This window comes from Chrysochloris asiatica, unplaced genomic scaffold, assembly GCF_000296735.1.
Source record: "Chrysochloris asiatica unplaced genomic scaffold, ChrAsi1.0 scaffold00207, whole genome shotgun sequence".
NCBI classification, from domain to species: Eukaryota; Metazoa; Chordata; class Mammalia; order Afrosoricida; family Chrysochloridae; genus Chrysochloris; species Chrysochloris asiatica.
In genome coordinates, this window is record NW_006408725.1 from 5,474,634 (window position 1) to 5,495,521 (window position 20,888).

General features: G+C 39.5%; 1 protein-coding gene across 2 annotated transcripts in view; it reads left to right on the forward strand.

The window, feature by feature from the left end:
• Positions 1-19,006, forward strand: part of FMO1 (flavin containing monooxygenase 1) — a 39,013-nt gene extending 20,007 nt beyond the window's left edge. Inside the window, exons 2-8 of one of the 2 annotated variants that reach the window (XM_006872644.1) lie at positions 1,970-2,158; positions 4,658-4,820; positions 9,654-9,796; positions 14,648-14,847; positions 16,316-16,671; positions 17,172-17,244; positions 18,432-19,006. In XM_006872644.1, coding sequence (XP_006872706.1) covers positions 1,970-2,158; positions 4,658-4,820; positions 9,654-9,796; positions 14,648-14,847; positions 16,316-16,671; positions 17,172-17,244; positions 18,432-18,774 — 1,467 coding nt within the window. In that variant the 3' untranslated portion in view covers positions 18,775-19,006. The remainder of the gene's footprint in view (positions 1-1,969; positions 2,159-4,657; positions 4,821-9,653; positions 9,797-14,647; positions 14,848-16,315; positions 16,672-17,171; positions 17,245-18,431) is intronic. The other variant, XM_006872643.1, reaches the window with a different exon arrangement.
• Positions 19,007-20,888: the final 1,882 nt, after the last annotated feature.

Below are 20,888 nucleotides of genomic sequence, written 5' to 3' on the forward strand. Positions count from 1 at the left end.
ATCTTCTCCTCAATAACGCTATTCAGGGCCACTGTGAGTCAGAATCAACTGGACATCACTTAACAACAACAACAACAATGTAGTCATAAAGTCCGAGTAGAGCAAACAGTTTGTGTTCAACTACCAACCTAAAGGATTCCTGGTGTGGTACTGTAGGCTCAGCACCAGACTGCGACTCACAAGGTCAGTGGTTCAAACCCACCAGCTGCTCCTCGGAAACTCTTTACAGGATTTCTATGAATCAGAACCAACTCAAAGACACTTAACAACCAAAACTAACCTAAAGGTTGGCATTTGAATCCACTCAATCATGACACAGAAGGAAGTACCAGTGATCTGCTTCTATAATGATCACAGCCAAGATAACCTGATGAGCAGTCCTGCTCTATAACACTTGGTCACCATACATTGCAATCAACCCAACTGCAGCAGATTTGTGTGCTTCTGGTTTTAGTACAGTCTTACTGCACATGACTAGGACACAGTTCAAATCTCATGCAATTCATCGCAAGAATTACACAAAACAAAATATCTGCTCTTTCATGTTCCACATAAAGGAGTCCACATTTGGCTACTGGGCAAAGCCAAATTACTGCCATAAAGTTTTTAAATGCATACTCTCAATTTCCGTACTTATGTTGTCAAAGTCTGGTAACAAACAGTTTATATCGTACCTATCTGCAGACTCAAGTTTTGAGTAGAACTGCTTTACTTCTTCCTGCAGCATGAAAGAGTAGGATTTAGTCATCTTTCTGAGAAGCCGAAGCTTGCAGTTTTCTAGGCTGACTGAGGTCACAGATAAGTAGGGTGTTCTGTAAGAGTCAGGTCATACTAGCTGATGCATTCATTCAAACCACAGAGTTATGTTTATAATTTTATTTTGAATGGTAGCCATAGATTGCATGCAGATTTAGAGTCATGCCCTCTCCATTTGTGAGGTTATGTTCATCTTTCCACTTGTTCACACAAATAATTTTTTTTTGTTGTTATTTCACAGGAATAGGGGACAAGATGAAAAATAATAAGATACTAAAGACCTTCACATTAAAAGCAGAAGAAAAATCATCCATAATACCATCCAAAAGTCAGAGACAACGTATATTAAAGACATTACTAAATCAGCTTACTATCCAACCTGTTGATAGTCTTATGAGCTGTTGATGTTTATAAGTTGTTTAAGTCAAAACTGGGGTGCAAAATTCATTAGTGGTACACCATACACACAACTGTTCCTGGACATCTGTGATCATTTTCATCTCCCACACCCTAAGTCCAACTGGTCTCACAAACTGATGCATTCTTTCTTACTGCCATCTCACAAATTTTCCCCCTCTCAAATCCATTGTCCTTGCTCAGGCCCTCATTTACATGGATTTGTGTTCTAGGCTCTTAATTGGCCACCTTCATTCCTTTCCAGCCCCAAATAATTTATCTTCTGTAAACCAGAGAGATCATCCCAAAATCTAACATGAATCACTTCCATGCTTAAAACATTTGGTGGATTATCCTAATCCTCCTATAAAACCCAAATTCCTTAATTTTGGATATAATATCCTTTATAATTTGAGCCCCTCTTCTCCATAATCCATTCAACAACACATCTATGAAACCAAAACACCTAGCAACTGTCCACCATCCAAACACTAGTTCCTGACTCTTCTCTATTTGCATGTTATGCTATATTTTGTAGTCAGTATCTCAATGGTACTATGTGAATCTGGACAAGTGAGTTGGTCCTAGTTTTACTTGATAACATGTCATGAATGAAATTTAAATTCTCATCACAAAACTCTTACTGGGATCCAATGTTCATTACCCCCCAACAAATCTCATTGGAAAGGTGGCAGGTAACATATATTTTGGGGTTACCTTAAACTTGTTCAGTATTAGAAGTTCCTGAAAATTAACACTGATTTATTTGTGTGTGTGCATACATTTATATACTTATGTGTGTGCACTATTTGTACAGGAACATGTGGAAGAAGGCAGAGCCAGTCTCTACAAGTCTGTAGTTTCCAACAGCTGCAAGGAGATGTCTTGCTACTCAGACTTTCCATTCCCAGATGATTATCCAAACTATGTGCCAAATTCTCTATTCCTGGAATATCTCAAAAAGTATGCAAACCAGTTCAACCTTCACAAATGTATCCAATTCAAGGTAAGATACTACCCATCAGTCAGCAGTTAGGAAGTATTTCCTAGCTATTTTCTATTATCTCTCTCCTAGAAGAAATGAAGTAGCAAGATTAATAATACATGACTGAATTCCTTTAACCTTTATGCCTGCTTCCCATCCCAAGTCAATCTGGAATGGAGGAGACACTTTTTATTTGTGTAAACACTCACACGCATACGTTTTTAGCATTTTTAAATTGCAATGCTTATACCCAAATATCCTAAAGGAACTGAAAATTTCAAACTAGTTTTTCAGCTCAGGTTAATCTCTTGCATATAAGGATACTTGTCCCCTGGATATTATCTTCTTGACTATCCCATTTATAGGACTGGATTTGTGTAATGGCCAATAGACAAGATCACTTTGCTTCTTGAAGGAGATCTGTTCTAGATATTCTTGGGAATAGAAACATCTGTCTGCCATTCTTCTAATAGGTTTTACATTCTTCCCTTCCCATTCCAGAGGATGGAGACAGAAGGAAGGCAGCAGGCCTGGGACAAATGAATGTATCCTCATTCTCCTCTTGGTTTTTCTTTTTTTGCCTCCCTCATTAAAAAAAAAAAAAAAAAAGGAAAAGAAAAAAATCACAAATCACTCTAAGAAATATGTGTTCTAGTTCTCCTATCTCCCTGTCCTATCAGAAATGGCCATGGGGAGACATTCTTGGGAATTATACAGAGAAAGCAGCAAGAATGGAGAGACTGAACAAAGCAAGTAGCATATAAGGTTCACAGTCTTAAAGTACTCCTGCCCAGTTTTCCAAGGAGCATTTTATTCCACTTTCTATTTTGAAATAAAGTACTAGTAAAAATAAAGTACTATCATAGTAGATGGATATGATCCACATAAGTTTTTTAAGTAAATTCACCAGAATTCCTGAATCTGAAGCATTTCCTTCACATGTTGCTCAAACTTTAAACTGTGTTTTAAAACCATTTTTAAAAGCTAGAAGACATTACCAAAGTTTTAAGAAAGTACACATAAGTAAGTGTCTCTAAGAGGTGGTCTATGGTTGATTTTTGTTTGGTTTCATTTCTTTTTTCTCCCTATATAGTCCAAATTTCCATTAATGAAAATTTAATCTTTTTATACTTAAAAATAAATTTTATTTTTAAAGATTTTTAATTAACTAAAGATGTACTTTTGAAAGACAAAACAAATACAGCTGCTAATACAAACGTAGAAACCCAACAAGCACTTCAAATAGTACATCAATTCCTTATTTATAAACTATATTACCATCTAACATTGTGTTGTTACGGAAATAGTAAAAAAAATCTACTATATTGACAATTTTGTATATTAATGACAAACACCTGGCAATAATGAATAGCAGGGTGCTAGGTGAGAATAATGCTGGCTTTCATGGTCAAGGTTATGTGTCAACTTGGCTGGTCTATGATTTTCTGGGGGTTTGCAGTTGTGTAATGATGTATTTTGCAGTTATGTATTGATGTAGTCTTTCTCCATTTTGTGATATGATGTGGTCATCTTTCACTTTTTGCATAATGCCAGTTTTCACATAATGATCTGGCCTTTGGAAATTAACCATCTCAGTAAGTTAAGAGTAGGTATATAAACCAAACAGCAAACTAATTAAAAACAGCAAATGAATTTTAAAAAACTTGGAAAGCCTGACTCTCAAAATTCTGAAAAGGAAAGAAAGGCAGCAAAGCCTTTTGCTCAGATTATTTATGCTTTGAAATTTGACTTCTGTTAAATGTATAAATATTTCCTAAATCAGAATTGAGTATTCATGGACATATAAATATGCTCAATGGAAAACAAAACAAAAAATAGACTACTTCAAATTTGGGTTACTCAAAAAAAATTCAAGCTATAAGGTTATCACATTTCAATAATTTTCTAGATATGGGGAAAATTCAGCAACAGATTCACAAGACTGTTGTTGTTGTTGTTAAGTGCCATCAAATCAGCTGTGGCTCATAGCAACCCCTTATATGGCTTCCGAGGAGCTACTTGTGGGTTTGCACTGCCAACCTTGAGATTCACAGTCCAGGGTTTCTCCTATAGCACCACATTAGCAGTCTGATTCATAAGATACTTGGGGCTAAATTTCTGTTTTTAAATCATTTGTTATCCATGTTTCCATTAATGACACTGTTGTTGAAGAGAAAATTCTGAGAAACAGGGTTGCATAAAGGAAGAAAAACAAAAAAAATTATCAGAAAACCTCATTATAATCTTGATTCTATCACTTGCTATCAGAATTTGAGCAAGTCACTTAAAACTTTGGGGACCTCCCTACTTCTCTTAGACACCCCTCTACAACTGCAACCTTAGAGCCCTTCCATCTAGAAAATTATAATTATCCTGGTAGCTTGATTATGTTTTGAAGACTCTCTTATTAATCATGTTTACTCTGCTCTAGTATGTTTCAAATGTCAACTAGTACATCATCCAGGAAGCCCTGACTGGAACCACGCGAAGTACTAATTGTGTCTATGATTCTTCTTTCAGACCAAAGTCTGCAGTATAACAAAGCGCCCAGATTTTTCTGTCTCTGGCCAATGGGATGTGATCACTCTACATGAAGGGAAGCAAGAGTCCGCTGTCTTTGATGCTGTCATGGTCTGCACTGGTTTTCTTACTAATCCAAGTTTGCCCCTGGACTCCTTTCCAGGTACAGCATTTTTTATAGCTGACCTTGAGTTGTCATTTGGGAGCTATCCTGATATGTGACTGCTCTGGGAACCAATTCCTGTGGCTCACCCATCAAGTAAAGTTAAGAGGTCACAGGGTTTTCTTTCTAACCAGCATTTTTCTGGCCAGTTTCTGGTTTTCATCTGAAGAATATCATTGCAAACAACATATGAGTAACCAAAGAATAGGATGGATAACTTAATAAGCAGTTTCATGTTTCAGTGAGGTTCAGTGTCCCTCAGGAGATCTTCTAAGGCATAGTTACTTAGGCAAGTTGCTAACCTCAGCAAAAGCTGTGTAACCAAAGTTGACAGTAGAAGCTACAAAGGTCAATCAGTAAAGAAAGCATTATATTTGTTTGTGTGTGTGGTATGTGTGTTTGTATGGTATGTGCCACAGCAATCAGCTACATTAGAGGCTTATGGCAAAGGTTCAACAGGCCAGAGGGAGATGAGTCTTGGGAGGGAAGTTAAGACATATTTGGGCCTCAGTTTCTTTATCTGGATCTCTCAATCATTTGTGTTAATCCATGGCAAAATTCAACTGGATTGCATCTCAGAGGGCATTGAGAATGGAATGATTTGGCTTACTTCATCTGTAGTAAGAAATCAAAATGTTAAAACTAGGAAACTTTTCTTCTAATTGTTCTTGCTGTTTTCTGTCAGGTTGATTCTGACTCAGTGACACTGCAGGACAGAGCAGAACGTCCCCACAGGGTTTTTTCTGGGTTGCATTCTCTATGGCAGTGAAGAACTATGTCTTTTCTCCCATGGAGCATCTGATGGAGTCTAACCACCAACCTTTCAGTTAATAGTCAAGTGCTTATACATTTAGCCATCAGGGATCCTTTCCTTAGTCAAACTGAAACTATTACAGAATGTTGTTGGTATTGTGATTAAGTGCCATTAAATCAGTGCCGGTTCATAGTGACGCTGTAAAAGGTTTCCGGGGCTGTAAATCTTTGCGAGAGCAGAAGGTCTCATCTTTCCCCTGAGGAACAGGGTGGGTTCAAATCGCCAACCTTGTGGTTAGCAGAGAAGCACTTCTCTTACAGCATAGAATAGAATCATTAAATTGAAAAGCACCAAAGTCAGTGTGCTTCCAATGCAGGAAATACGTCTTCTCCAACACCTGTAAGTGAGGCTCAAGCAAAACCAAAACCAAACCCAGTGACCCTATAGAACAGACCATAACTGCTCCAAAGGATTTCCAAGACTGTTCATCTTTATTTCCATCACGGAGTAGCTGTTGGGTTTGAACCACCAACTAATGCTTAACCCATTGCAACACAAGGGCTCCTTAGAGGCTCAACAACCTCTGCTTAAACACATTCAGCAGTAGACACTCACCACACTACAAAACAACTCAATCCTTTATCAACTCTTGTCTACAGAGCAAAGTGTTGAGTAGCCAGCACTTAATGCTCCCAGGAAGCAGTGACTAGAATAGAAAACTACATAGTCTAGTGATTACACTACATTTACTCAACCCCAATAGTATACTGTACTTGGTACTAAGCCTAAAGAGGTGGACAAGAGATTATATTATTTGTATTGGTAGACTTCTTGCCTTCCGTATGGGAGAGCAGAGTTTGATTCCCTGCCAGAGCAATTCGTATGCAGCAACCACCCATCTGTCAATGATGATTTGCAGTGTGACATTGTAGGATATGCACTGGACTGCTAACAGCAAAATCAATGGTTCAAACCTAATAGCTGTTCACAGAAACCCTATACATGGTTGCCATTAGTCAGAACCGACATTATGGCACTTAACAATGATGCTGAATCTACTTCTGACAGATAGCCAATGTTTTAAAAACCTATGGATCACAGCAGTTCCATCTGCCACTAATCATGGTACTGCCAGAGGACTGGACAACATTTCACTTCATTGTACATGGGGGTGCCATGGATCTGGGACAAACTCCATGGAAGCTAACAACAAATAACAATACTCTGTATGAATGAATAGAATTTTATGGGAATTCAGTGGAGGAATTACAGTCTTGATATGGTCTGTAGTAGTTCTAAGCCTCATCTTACAATGAACTCACAAATTTCCAAAGGTCCTTGATCTAACCCCAAAGGTCACTCAAGTCAGATCACATTAGGGTAATGTACAACCTGAAAACAACAGAGACAATGTGCTCAGTTTGAAAAGTATAATCTTGAGACCATGGAAGTGCAGATTCTACATTTCACCACTAACTGAAAAGGACGTCGTGGGCCTGCCATTTAATTTTTCTAAGCCTTTGTTATTTCACCCATAAATTGCAGGTCTTGGACCACTTTACCCGACAGTGTACAACACAATTCAAACATGCAAGCTCTATGGATCTTGTAGTCCTTTTCAATATGTTTGCCTCACCTGAAACTACCAACTGACCATCTGAAATCCCTGCCCAGCTCCATATTAAGTCTCCTTTGAGTTCCAAAATTATATGATTCTAAGTTTGAACTAGAATCCCCCAACCCTGCCATCTCCCTTCCCTGGCTAACAACAGACTTGCTTAGTCTGTACTTAACTCCCTGGGGTCGTTGTTAACTATTAAAGATTTCAAATTCACTGCAGATGTTTTTTTAATATGTCATAAACTCTGGTGAAATTGCGAAATAAGGCATTCCTGGAAGTCTCAGTAAAGATAATGGGCATTTTAGTGAGAATAATTGTGGAACTTCCCAAGATGAGTGCTTTTATTTATTCAGGTTTCATCCTTGCTGGTGTATTTACTAACAAAATCAAATTCTTCTAATAAATGTCTTCACTTTGTGAAAAAGCAGGGGGAAACACCCTAAATTAGACTCAGCCACAGTCTGGCTTTTGCTCACTTTTAACCAAAGCAGTTTGATTTAGAGAAACTCTAAGAAGATCTGGTAGCGTAGTGGTTACGAATCGGGCTGCAAACCTTAAGGTCAGTGGTTCGAAACTACCAGCTGCTCCGTGGGAGAAAGATGAGGCTTTCTACTCCCGTAAAGATTTACACCCTTGGAAACCCTGTACAGGGTCGCTATGGGTGGGAACCGACACTTAACAACAACATGGCAATCTAAGATCTACAGATAATTCTGAGATTCCCTGGAGGCTTTTCCAGCTCTTCTCCTCAGCAGTACTGAGACTGTGCTGTGTTAATGTTTGAACTTGTTTGCAAGCTTGTTAAATTCTAAATGTTCTAGATTGTGGTTGGGTTTTATCTGAGATTCATGCTAGATTTCTAATTATTTTGATGAAATAAAGAACCACCAGGTCTTGGTAAGGCCACCTCCCATAGCATCCACATTAATCATTTGAGAAAATCTAGATGTTTTATCTCTGTTTCTTGATAAAACATATTCTTTGTCCATGAAATATTTCTAATTGTGTAAAACCCTCTTGAGAGTATTTTTCAAAACTCTCTCCACTTTTATTTGATATTTTAATGAGATTTGGTATCAATTACTTAAGATATCTTATCAGATAAAACTAGTAGATCTAATTCCTGTGCAACTAATGTAATCCTTTTTCTCTCAAAGCCAATACTGGCTGACTCAGCAAATATGGTCTATGTTATACTCAGTCATTAAAGTGAACTGCCCCAACTTTCAGGGATCTTTGAGAATAGGAGACACGTTTTATTTATCCCATTTCCCCCGCATCATCTAGTGCAGCGCCAGACACTGGTGTCTAAAACAGTTTGATGATTAGAGTAGAAGTATTTGCTCATAGTTCTCTTTACATTCTTGCTATTGTTTCTTGTTCATGAAAAAACAAACAAGAAAATAAAACTAGTTGCTGTCCAGCTGATTCCAAACCATGGCAACATTATGTACTCCATAGGGCTTCCAATGGCTGTGATCTTTCAGAAAGGAGACTTGCTTTAACAATGGGTAGGTGCTAGCGGCTAACTGAAATGTTGTCAGTTGAAATCCATTGGAGACAGATGTAGCACTCTGTTTCAATAAAGATTAATAGCCTTTGGAATCCTATGGGACAGTTGTATTCTATGAGTCTGAATCAACTCAACAGCAGCATGATTGATTTTGGTTATCTTCCAGAAGTAGATTGAGTCATCTTTGTGTGGATTTGAACCACCAACCTTCTGATAAATATCCAAATGCTTAACCATATGCACTGCCCAGGTACTCTTCTTTTATCAGTTGCCAATGAGACAACTATAACTTAAATGTGTCAGAGTAGAACTGTACTCCACAGGGTTTTCAATGACTAATTTTTTGCAAGTATATCCCTAGACCTCTCTTCCAAGTTACCTCTGGGTAGACTCAAACCTCCAACCTTTCAATTAGCAGTCAAGCATTTAACCGTCTGCACCACCAAGGGACTCCTTGTTGGTAAATAGAATATTGCCGTACCATTGACTTTCATCAATCTGTAAATGGTAATGACTCCTTCCACTTTTGCTTAGTATGTCTTTATGCTACAGTATTTCCATTTACAAGTTAATGCTCTAATAGGTAAAACTGAAGGCGTGTTTAATAGAATGAAATAAATAATTACCCCCATTAAATAATCACTTGCTACTTTCTGTGCCTTATCATGTATTTATAGTCCAGATTTTCTTAGATTTCAATGTTGTTGTTGAGTGCCGTCAAGTCAGTTCTGACCCATAGTGATGCCGTATGTTTCCAAGGAGCAGCTGGTGAGCTTGAACAGTAGTTCAAACCGATTTTGCAGTCCAGCACATTAACCCACAGCGCCACACCTAAAAATAATTTAAACCATCCCTCAAATGGATACTATCAATCCAATAATACTTGTGTTTCGTTCATCGATTTGGTAAATTTATGATGCTATTTCTTAATTTTTCTTTCTACAGGTATAAAAGCTTTTAAAGGCCAATACTTTCATAGCCGAGAATATAAGCATCCAGATATATTTAAGGACAAGTGTGTCCTTGTGATTGGAATGGGTAACTCTGGTACAGACATTGCTGTGGAAGCCAGCCACCTGGCAAAAAAGGTATTGTTCTTGATGTTACTTGAAGAGGTTTACACTTCAGAGCTTCATCTTCAGATGTATGCCTCAGGCAAACAACATTTGACACAGCATTGCTGTTGTAGTTAAGTGCCTTCCAGTCAGTTCCTAACTCATAGTTTCAAAGGAGAAGTTGATGGGTGTGAGATGCCAAACTTCCAGTTAGCAGACCAGTGCTTATCCTACAGCACCATACCATAATAAATGGTAAAAGGAATAAAAATTCCTCGCACACACACAACAGTTTTTAAAGTATTTGGCTTGGGTTTTTTCTTAGAATGTTCATAAATTTCACTGCATATCCCAAGTATTAGATTTACTCCAAAACCAACTTCTTCATCTTCCTATGTTTGTTATTTTCCCAGTCATCCAGCAGGAACCACAAGAGAGAGTTTTTCCTTCTCAGTCCCATAGGTCAGAAAATCCTGGCCATTTTTCCTTGTAAAATTCTCTCATTTGTCCATTCTTTTCCTTGTTAGTGGTCACCCTCATTAGATTCATATCACTTCACACCGGATGGAGGCTAACACATTGTCCTCCCAGCAATAACTGTCAAAGTAGCTATTATTTATTGGGGCTTACTTAATTTGTGCCAAGCACTGCACTAAAGAGTTTTAGTACAGCATCACAACCAATCATTACAACAACAGACTGAAACACTATTGTTGGGTGCCAAAAAGTCAATTCCAACTCACAGCACCCCAAAAGGACAAAGAAGAATTCTAAGACTTTAGGGTCTCCGAGGCTGTAATCTACACGGAAACAAATTGTCAGGTCTTTTCTCCCTCAGAGCAGCTGGTGGGTTCGAGCTGCTGACCTTTCAATTATCAACCATGTATTTAAGTAATACACCACCAGGGTTCCTTAAGTCCTACTGTTGTTGTTGCATGTCATCAAGGTGGTTTTGACTGATAGTGACCCTGTGTAGGGTTTTTGAAGAACGAATGGTGGATTTGAACTGCCCACTTTTCAGTTAGCAGTCTAGTGCTGCTCCTGCAACACCACACCAGGACCCCTAGGTACAATTGTTGTTAAGTGCCAAGTGCTGTCAAGTTGGTTCCAACTCAGAACGACCCTGTATAGGGTTTCCAAGGAGCAGCTGGTGGGTTTGAACTGCCAACCTAGTTGTTAGCAGTCCAGTGCTTATCCTAAAGCATCACACCATGACTCCTATGTATTATTAGTATTCCTGGTTATAGATGAGGAAACTGATGGTTACAGAGGTTATGTAACCTGCCTCAAATCATATCACAGTAGATGGAGGAGCGAGTTCTCAAGCCCTTTGATTCAAACTGTATGATTCAAAGCCTGTGCCTGTAACTATAACTGTCCCCTTTAACTCTGTGCTCCAAGCTACAGTCCCTCCTCCCACAGGAAACCATCCATCCAAGCCCCATCCGACAACAAATAAATCCTCTGAAAAATCTGTTCTCATTGTGACATTCACATGTTGCAAAACTTCTAAATATACATCTTACCTAAAATAACAAATTGTATTTAACTCTAACCATTACAGGATTCTTTACAATTTGGCCCAAGTCTGCCATTTTAACTTTATCCTCATGATTTTTCTAGATGATCATCAACTGCCATCAAATGGGTCTACAGTGATATCCCTGACTCTAGCTGTCCTTTCCAGTTCCTGCGTCTCTCTTCACCTTTGCTTACACTATCGCCTCCCTCCCTCCCTCCTGCAGTACCCTTTCTCTCAGCATCTCATCCCAACATAAAGTGACCTCTTCCTATCCAGAGTTTACATAATCATTATCATTTACTTACCTTACCATTCTTTTGGAGTCCTGGTGTGGTGCTGTGGGTTAATGCATCAGACTGCAAAGTCATTTGAACTGCAAGGTTGGTGGTTCACGCTTACCAGCTGCTCCTTGGAAACCCTATACAGGGTCACTATGGGTCGGAATCAACTCGACAGCACTTCACAACAATCATTCTTTTATTTCCTAGCATTCTTAACTACTTTTTCATAGTGTATGTCATCTTCCCAACGATGCTGTAAATGAATTTGTTGTTGTTAGGTGTCATCAAGTTGGCTCTGTCTCATGGCTACCCTCTGCACAACCTAAAAAAAGCACTGCCTAATCCTGCACCATCCTCAAAATTGTTATATTTGAACCTATTAATGCTGTCACTCCATCAATACATATCTTTGGAGGGTCTTTCTCATTTTTGCTGACTTCCATTTTACCAAGCATGATGTCCTTCTTAGTTAGGGGATTCTGGTGTGTCAAGTGTTGTGCCAACCACAGAGAATATACTAGAAAACCAAGCGTGAACAAAAACAAGATATCCATTGTCATGGAATTAGAGTCATGCCCTCCATCCCAAAAAATGACTACAAATAAATAGATTCCAAATAAACCAATCTAACTAATTAGATAAGTCATTACAAGAGTAAAAATATCTGTAAAGGAAAAGAATTAGGAGCAAACAACATTCTTATCAATGGAGAAAAGATTGAAGTTGTCAAGGACTTCATTCTACTTGGCTCAACTATCAACACTCATGGAAGCTGCAGTCAAGAGATCAAACAATGTATTTCATTAAGCAAATCTGCTGCACAAGACCTTTTTAAAGTGTTGAAGAGCAAAGGTGTCAGCTTGAGGACTAAGGTGCCCTTGACCCAGGCCATGGTATTTTCAGTAACCTCATATGCATGCGAAAGCCAGACAGTGAATAAGGAAGATCACAGAAGAAATGATGCTTTTGAGTTATGGTATTGGAGGAGAATATTGAGAGTGCCATGGGCTGCCAAAAGAACCAACAGATCCATTTTGGAAGAAGTGCAGCCAGAGTGCTCCTTGGAGGCCAAGATGGCCAAACTTCATCTCTCATACTTTGGATATATTGTCAGGAGGGACCAGTCGCTGGAGAAGGATATCATGTTTGGTATAGTGGAGGGTCAGAGGAAAAGAGGAAGAGCCCCCAATGAGATGAATTGGCCAAGTGGCAGCATCGATGGACTCAAGCGTGGCAACAACAATGAGGTTGGCCCAGGATCGGGCAGTGTTTCGTTCTGCTGTGCATAAGGTCGTTATGGGTCGGTATTGACTTGATGGCACCTAACAACAACAACAACTTTGAAATTGCCCTCTGGAACTTTTCTAAAATATCTTATCGGTTAGTTGATTAATTGATTGGTTGACTGATTGCTTGATTGGTTTGGACACATTTAACAATTTGGAAGAGACCTTTGGAAGATAAAGCAGGTCCTGAAACAAAAATTAACACAGACCTATCTACTGTGACCAACATGTATAGGAAATATTTCTATTTCTCTGATCAATTGGAAATTTCTTTTATTAGAAAACATGCTTAACGCTCATCTTATCATTCCTGTATCAACAAAGAAACCCCCCTCAGTTTAGAACATAAGTCATAATTCCAAAAATGTCCAATTTGAATCTGCATCATGACACAGAAAGGCAGATTGAGTGCAAATATGTCTAATATCAGAACAGGTCTCTTGTGCTTGCCACCCCATTTCCTATATGGCACCTATTGCTCCATTATGTTGTAAGACCAAACAAAAACACTGATACACACTAGTGGCTGTCATGCCCCACTTTGGTGAGGGGAAAAAAATCTGTTAAATCAATTTTTGCCTCTTCAAGTAGCAGATTGATAGGCTAAAATTTTTGCTTTAAAAAAAAAAAAAAAATTGTGCAACCAACTCTCTATTTTTTTGGTACCAAAGTAACTATCGGCTTAACTGAACTCGTTCAGCTGATTAACTCAAGTAGGCAGACAACATATAAAAGAAAAATCACTTGGCTAATTGTACAGCTGATTCTTACTGTCAGTTCAAACAATGGTTTGTGTTGAAACCCTTTGCAGACAACTCCCAGTTGTAGGCAATAAGGTTTTCTTCATATTGCCTACAATTATAATTAGTATGTTGTTGTTGTTAGGTTCTATTGAGTTGATTTCTACTCATAGGGACCCCATTTGACACAGTATAACTACCCCATTAGTTTTCTAGGATGTAATCTTTACTCCTGATGGGACGCTGTAGGATCAGCACTGGACTGTGAACCACAAGGTCGGCAGTTCAAACCCACCAACTGCTCCTAGGAAACCCTACATATAGTCACCAGGAGTGGCCATGAGTCAGAACTACTCAACAGCACTTAACAACAACAATCTTTATAGGAGCAGATTCTTTCTTCTGCGGACACACCTGGTGACTTTGAACTACCACTTAACCATTGTGCCACTAGGGTTATAAAGTTTCAATCAATTGTTCATTCTCTTTCCACACGAGACTTTATGCTCCCTATGATTGCCACAGTGTCTCATTCACCATGGTGCCTAGCACCAAGCCTGGAACATAATAAAAATACAAAACAAAACCAGTTCCTGAGGTTGATCCTGACTCATGGCAACCCCATGTGTGTCTGAGTAGAACAGTGCTTCCGAGGATTTTCAAAGACTGATTTTTCAAAAGTAGATCACCAAGTCTTTCTTCTAAACTGCCTCTGGGTAGATTGCACCTGTCAACCTTTTGGTTCATAGCTAGACTTAACCATTTGTACCACACAAGGACTTCTTGGCATGTAATAAAAGGGGGCTTCAAAAAGTTCCTGGAAAAATGGAATTAATAGATAATGGAATTTTTCCAGGAACTTTTTGAAGTCCCCTCATAGATACTCAATATATCCTATGGCATTTGAGTACCCTATATATACAATTATGTCAAAAGAGCAATTTAAAAATAGGAATTAAAAGAATTATGATGTATACTTGGTCAGGGATGTATACCTTCAGCAGGGCCAGCCCTGTTCCCATACCAAACTGAGTGACCTCTGTGATTTCTTCCAGGTGTTCCTGAGCACAACTGCAGGGGCATGGGTGATAAGCCGAGTGTATGACTCAGGGTACCCATGGGACATGGTGTTCATGACACGATTTCAGAACATGTTCAGAAATGCTCTCCCAACTCCAATTGTGTCTTGGTTGCTTGCAAGAAAGATGAACAGTTGGTTCAATCACACAAATTACGGCGTAGTTCCAGAAGACAGGTAATTACTCTGCTACTGGTGGGTACTGCTGGGAAGAGGGGACCTCGGCCCTTCCAGTGACCCCTACAAACCAGACAAATTCAGACAACATGGCTGAATACAAAAAGAAACGGCTTACAAATTCACTTGATAGTAATAACTGTCCTTGAATGTTCAAGAAGTAAAATTGTGTCCTTTCACCTTGTTAATAACCCTGTAAATATTACCATAATCTCCCTTTGATTGTGGAGCCATTGAGATCCTCACTTTCCAAACACATTCAGCAGTGAGCTCTGTGACCATGGACAAGTTACTACTGCCTGGCCTGCCACAATCTGGAGAAGAATTCATTGACAAAAGTAACATACTTTCTTGTCTCCTCATTTGAATCCTATAGTTGTCCTTCAACGAAGCCTGGTGGCACAATGGTTAAGCACTTGTCTATTAATCAGGAAGTCAGAGGTTCAAATCCACCAGCTGCTCTATGGGAGAACCACGTGGTAGTATGCTTCTGAGAAAAAGTCATCCTTGGAAAACATATAGAGCAGTTCTACTCTGTCCTATCTGGTTGCACTGAGTCAGAAATGACTAAATGACAGTGGATCTTTTGTTGCTGTTGCTATTATTGTCCTTTGTCATCTGTCTTATGACAATGTCTTCTTGCACTTATCAAAATGTCTTGATTTCTGTTTAGACCTTCCGTTACAACCTATGACTTATCTCATTAACCAGAATCCAAATTCCTACTTCCTCACGGGTTAAATGTGCATGATGACATTCTGTTACAGGGCTATATTGTAGCCTGGAGATCCTGTCTGGCTGCCCTTCAGAGTTCACTCTGAACAAGAGATTCATTTGGAATTAACCATTTACTAAGGTGGCACTCAGGCCAACTCTGAAGACATGCAACCCTCTTCCTAGTTCATGCACTTCTGCTTTCTGTCTTGCTCTCTTAGTCTTCTTTCACATATCTCCTTTCCTCTCCTCTTCCCACTCTCTGTCATCTCCATTTTTCCTCTCTATTTCTTATCTACCCTCTTCCACTTATACTCTCCAGGCCTCTGGGGGCAGGGGAGGTGGTTAGCTTTTCTATCAGAGTTTTTTTCTGCCTGAAAAAAACCAAGCTTTCTCTAGCCTGGATGGTAACTCATAGAATTATAATGAAGTTTGTCTAATCCCATAGACCCTAGGAAATGTGGAAGGAGCCTGAGGCATTTATAACCCTCTGCTCCCCTGTTGTTGGTGTTAAGTGCTGTTGAGTCATTTCCGACACACAGCAACTCTGTATAGGGTTTCTTAGAAGCAACTGGTAGGCTTAAACCGCCAATCCTTTGGTTAGTAGTCCAGAGCTTATCCTATAGCACCACACCAGGACCAGGAGAGATAACTTCTTCTCCTGTTACTAGCAACTCCTATGCAGGAAGAGAAGGGGGGCGGGTTCTCCATGTTGTTGGCTGGCAGGTCACTTCCTAGTCTTTCTGTTTTTTAGGGTACAGCTGAGAGAGCCTGTGCTAAATGATGAGCTTCCAGGTCGTATCATCACGGGCAAAGTGCTCATCAAGCCGAATGTAAAGGAGGTGAAGGAACATTCAGTCATATTTAAAAACTCCCCAAAAGAAGAACCCATTGATATCATTGTCTTTGCCACTGGATACACCTTTGCTTTTCCCTTCCTTGATGAGTCTGTAGTGAAAGTTGAAGATGGCCAGGCATCACTGTACAAGTATATCTTCCCCACGCACCTGCAAAAGTCAACTCTGGCTTTCATCGGTCTCATCAAACCCTTGGGCTCGATGATACCCACAGGAGAAATGCAAGCTCGATGGGCTGTTCGAGTACTGAAAGGTAAGAGTATGTGAAATAGTGGGATATAGGTTTTCAGTATGACACATGATTTTGGATACCAGAAATTTTGAGAACATCCCTGGCTCCCATCTTGGGCAACAGGCTCTTTAAAAGAAGGATTCATTCTATTGTTCACTGAGTTACAGGATCATAATGATTTTGTGCCATTATCAAAAAATATATAAGCTGTGTCTCTGTTGTGTTATTGGACAGAATCAACTGTTTCAATTAAAATTTAAAAAATTTAAGACATTGAGTGACAAAATTCATTCAAACTAGTTGTAAGCTCCTGTCATAGCAAATAATTAGTGAGATGGCCTAGGTGCACCTTATTTCAACTGGTGGCAGTATTACCAGGAGATACTACCATTCAGCTCAGGTTCTAAAAATTTCCACCAGAAGAGCAGATGGGTAGCTGGGTAGTAGAGGCCCAAAAATAAGCAGTAGTGTCACATCTTTACCCACTAGACCTAAAGGTAAATTACATTTTTGTCTTACAGGTGTGAATACATTACCACCATCAAGTGTTATGGCAAAGGAGGTTAACGAAAGGAAAGAAAACAAGCCTAGTGGGTGAGTTAACAATGTAGACCTATATGAATCAAAATTGAAATTGATAAAACAATAGCAAAGAGAGGTAAGGGTTAGATTTGGGAGAAAGAAGTCTTAGAGGGGAAAAAAACAACAAAAACAAAACCCAACAACAACCAGGTAACTTGTTTAAGGAGAGAAGGAAACAAGAAATTGAGAAGTTTTATTGTTTTCAGAAATCATCACTTCAGACCATGGTTACCTAGCATCACATGGAATTGGAATTCTAATCTACCTCATGTTGTTGTTGTTGTTAAGTGCCGTGGAGTTGGTTCCAACTCATAGTGACCCTGTATAGAATTTCCAAGGAGCAGCTAGTAGGTTTGAACTGCCAGCCTTGCAGTTAGCTGTCCAGTGCTTATTCTATAGCACCACACCAGGACCCCAATATACCCTATTTACCAGATACATTATTTCATCTTACGGCACTATAGAATAAACACTGGACTGTTAACCTAAAGGTCAGCGGCTCAGTCTACCAGCAGCCCCTCAGAATAGGGTCACTGAGTCAGAACCAACTCTACTGCACTAAACAGCAACATTATAATCAGCAGGCAAACAAACCCACTAGAAGTATCTGCTCATTCATTCATCAAGTCTTACTCAGATCTATTGTCTTTATTCAGATCCCTGTTCTGGAGCAGGGCTCTGCAGACTTTAGCCTGTGGTCAAATCCAGCAGTCCATCTGTTTGGGGATTTTACATTTTTTTTAAAAAAAAATGTTTTTTAATCCAAAGGATAATATTTTGTGGCAAGTGAAAATTATATGAAATTCAAATTTCGATAGTGAGAAAAAAGGTTGTTAGAACACAGCCACATTCATTCCTTTCCATTCTGTCTTTGACTGCTTTCACACCATAACAGCAGAGTTTATAGTTAGGTCACAGCCCACAATATGGCCATCCACGCTAAACTATTTACCACTCAGCCTTTTGCAGAGTAAGTTTGCTGGAAATTCCTGAAAATTAGAACTATACCATGTAAAAGCTTCTTGTCATATATATCAGCCCATTTTGCATTTAAGAAATGGCATGAGACCATTAGACAGCTATAAGAGTGAAGAGAATGCAGAAATCATTCCAAATCTCTACACCAGCATTTGTTTTCTGTTCTAAGATTTCATTGTTTTATCTAATTTTTTTTCGTCCCCAATTTTCCTTTGATAAAGGTTTGGCTTGTGTTACTGCAAGGCTTTACAATCAGATTATATCCCATACATGGATGAACTTCTAACCTATATTGATGCAAAACCCAACCTGTTCTCCATGCTCCTGACGGATCCACGCCTGGCTTTGACCATCTTCTTTGGTCCATGTTCACCATACCAGTTCCGCTTGACTGGACCAGGGAAATGGGAAGGAGCCAGAAACGCCATCCTGACCCAGTGGGACCGAACATTCAAGGTCACCAAAACTCGAGTTTTACTAGACTCCTCATCTGTGTTTGAAAACTTACTTAAACTCTTTAGCTTTCTGGCTTTGCTTATGGCCATTTTCCTGATTTTCTTGTAAGTAAACTATTTCCTCAATGCCTTTTCAGATGCACAGGGTAGATTTACAATGCTCTAGTTCCTCCATTACAGCAAGATCACCTTCCTGGCAATAGATCATACCCCCAGGTAATGAAAGTCACCCTTGCCCTTCCATGGCTGGCCCCAGGGTACCACTGCCATTCCTGAGCCTCTCCCAGGTCCACCTGAGCCTAATGCTAGAGGATGAGAACCAAGTTTTCTGTGCATTTCAAGGCTTCTGGAACTTTCCAAGTTTATTATAGATGAGAGAACTATTCTAGCTGTTCTGCCTCTTTCTTATGTAAGGTATTTTCATAAATCTCAACTTAAATCCACGACTTTGCAAAAGATTGGATTGTGCTGAAATGGTGCTCTTATGGTCTCAGCTGATTAAAATAAAAAAGAATCTGGAAATTGATTGTTTCAAGTGGTGCTTTGTTCTCTTTTTAAAGGTTGGGGGACATATGAAGGGAAAAGAAGATTGAGATGAGGAATCTATGAAGCTCATAAAAAGATGTTGTTGCTGTTGATGTTGTTAAGTGCTGTTGAGTCGGTTCCAACTCATAGAGACCCTATGTAGGGTTTCTGAGAGGTCACTGTGGGTTTGAACCGCCGACTTTGTGGTTAGCAGTCTAGTGCTTTTCCTGAAGCACTATACTAGGACCATCATAAAAAGATAGAATATCAAAGAGTTGGAATAAATTTTTGGGGTTTTTATTAATTTACTTGGCAGGACCTACTACTCACTCCTCCAGATTATACTGTACAACAAAAGAGAGGGCTCCTGCTCGCATGCTGTTGGTGCTTGTTACGTTCCATCGAGTCGGTACCAACTCATAGAGACCTTAGGCACAGCAGAACGAAACACTGTCTGATCCTGGGCCAATCTCACTATTGTTGCCACGCTTGAGTCCATCGATGCTGCCACTTGGCCAATCCATCTCATTGGGAGTCTTCCTCTTTTTCTCTGACCCTCCACCTTATCATACATAATATTCTTCTCCAGTGATTGGTCACTCCTGACAATATGTCCAAAGTATGAGAGATGAAGTTTGGCCATCTTGACCATCAAGGAGCACTCTGGCTGCACATCTTCCAAAATGGATCTATTGGTCCTTTTGGCAGCCCATGGCACTTTCAATATTCTCCTCCAACACCATAACTCAAAGGCATCAATTCTTCTACAGTCTTCCTTATTCACTGTCCAGCTTCCACATGCATTTGAGGTAATTGAAAATACCATGGTTTGGGTCAGGTGCACCTTAGTTGTCAAGCTGACATCTTTGCTCTTCAACACTTTAAAAAGGTCTTATGCAGCAGATTTTCCTAAACAATACGTCGTTTGATTTCTTGACTGATGCTTCCGTGAGTGTTCATAGTTGATCCAAGAAGAATGAAGTCCTTGACAACTTCAATCTTTTCTCCATGCTAAATGCTGTTAAGTCCATTCCAACTCATAGTGACACTGTATATGGTTTCGGAGGAGCAGCTTGAAGTATGCAATTCAGTGCTTATTCTACAATGCCATACCAGGAGTCCATAATAAAGATCTAAATCAGTTCTACACCCAAGAAAACAACTACCCACCACACATACATACACCCTTGGAGTGGGCCTCCACTGATTTAAGGAGCAAATGAGGCTGCCTCCTTTTAAGATTCAACCAACCCCAATCAAATTCAATTGGGAAAGGGTACAGCCAAAAAGTCTTTCATAAAGAGGCAGAAGGGAAACAGTAAAAGAGGAGTAAAAGTAAACACCATGTCAAATGCCATTTTGACACACTGGACCCAGTCCTTGATTTCTAAGTTACATTGGGATGAAGTGGTGACTGACCACCAGAAAAGGTTTTCCCTTCACTTTACCTCATTGATGGGCTCAGATGGCAAACCCCATTTGGCAAATCTCACTTCACAGAGAATTGAATGATGCAGAACTAATAGGAAGAGGTTAAAAGACTATGGCGACAGTGAGTTAGAGATTTGCCAGGCTTTCCTTTTATGTATATCTTTTGGTTTCTGAACTCAGGGGTCTGAATCTCCAAGATCTCAATGTCAGTCTTCTCTTCTAGTCAGTCATATCTCCTCAGTATTCTATTCTTACCTTTACCCCCAA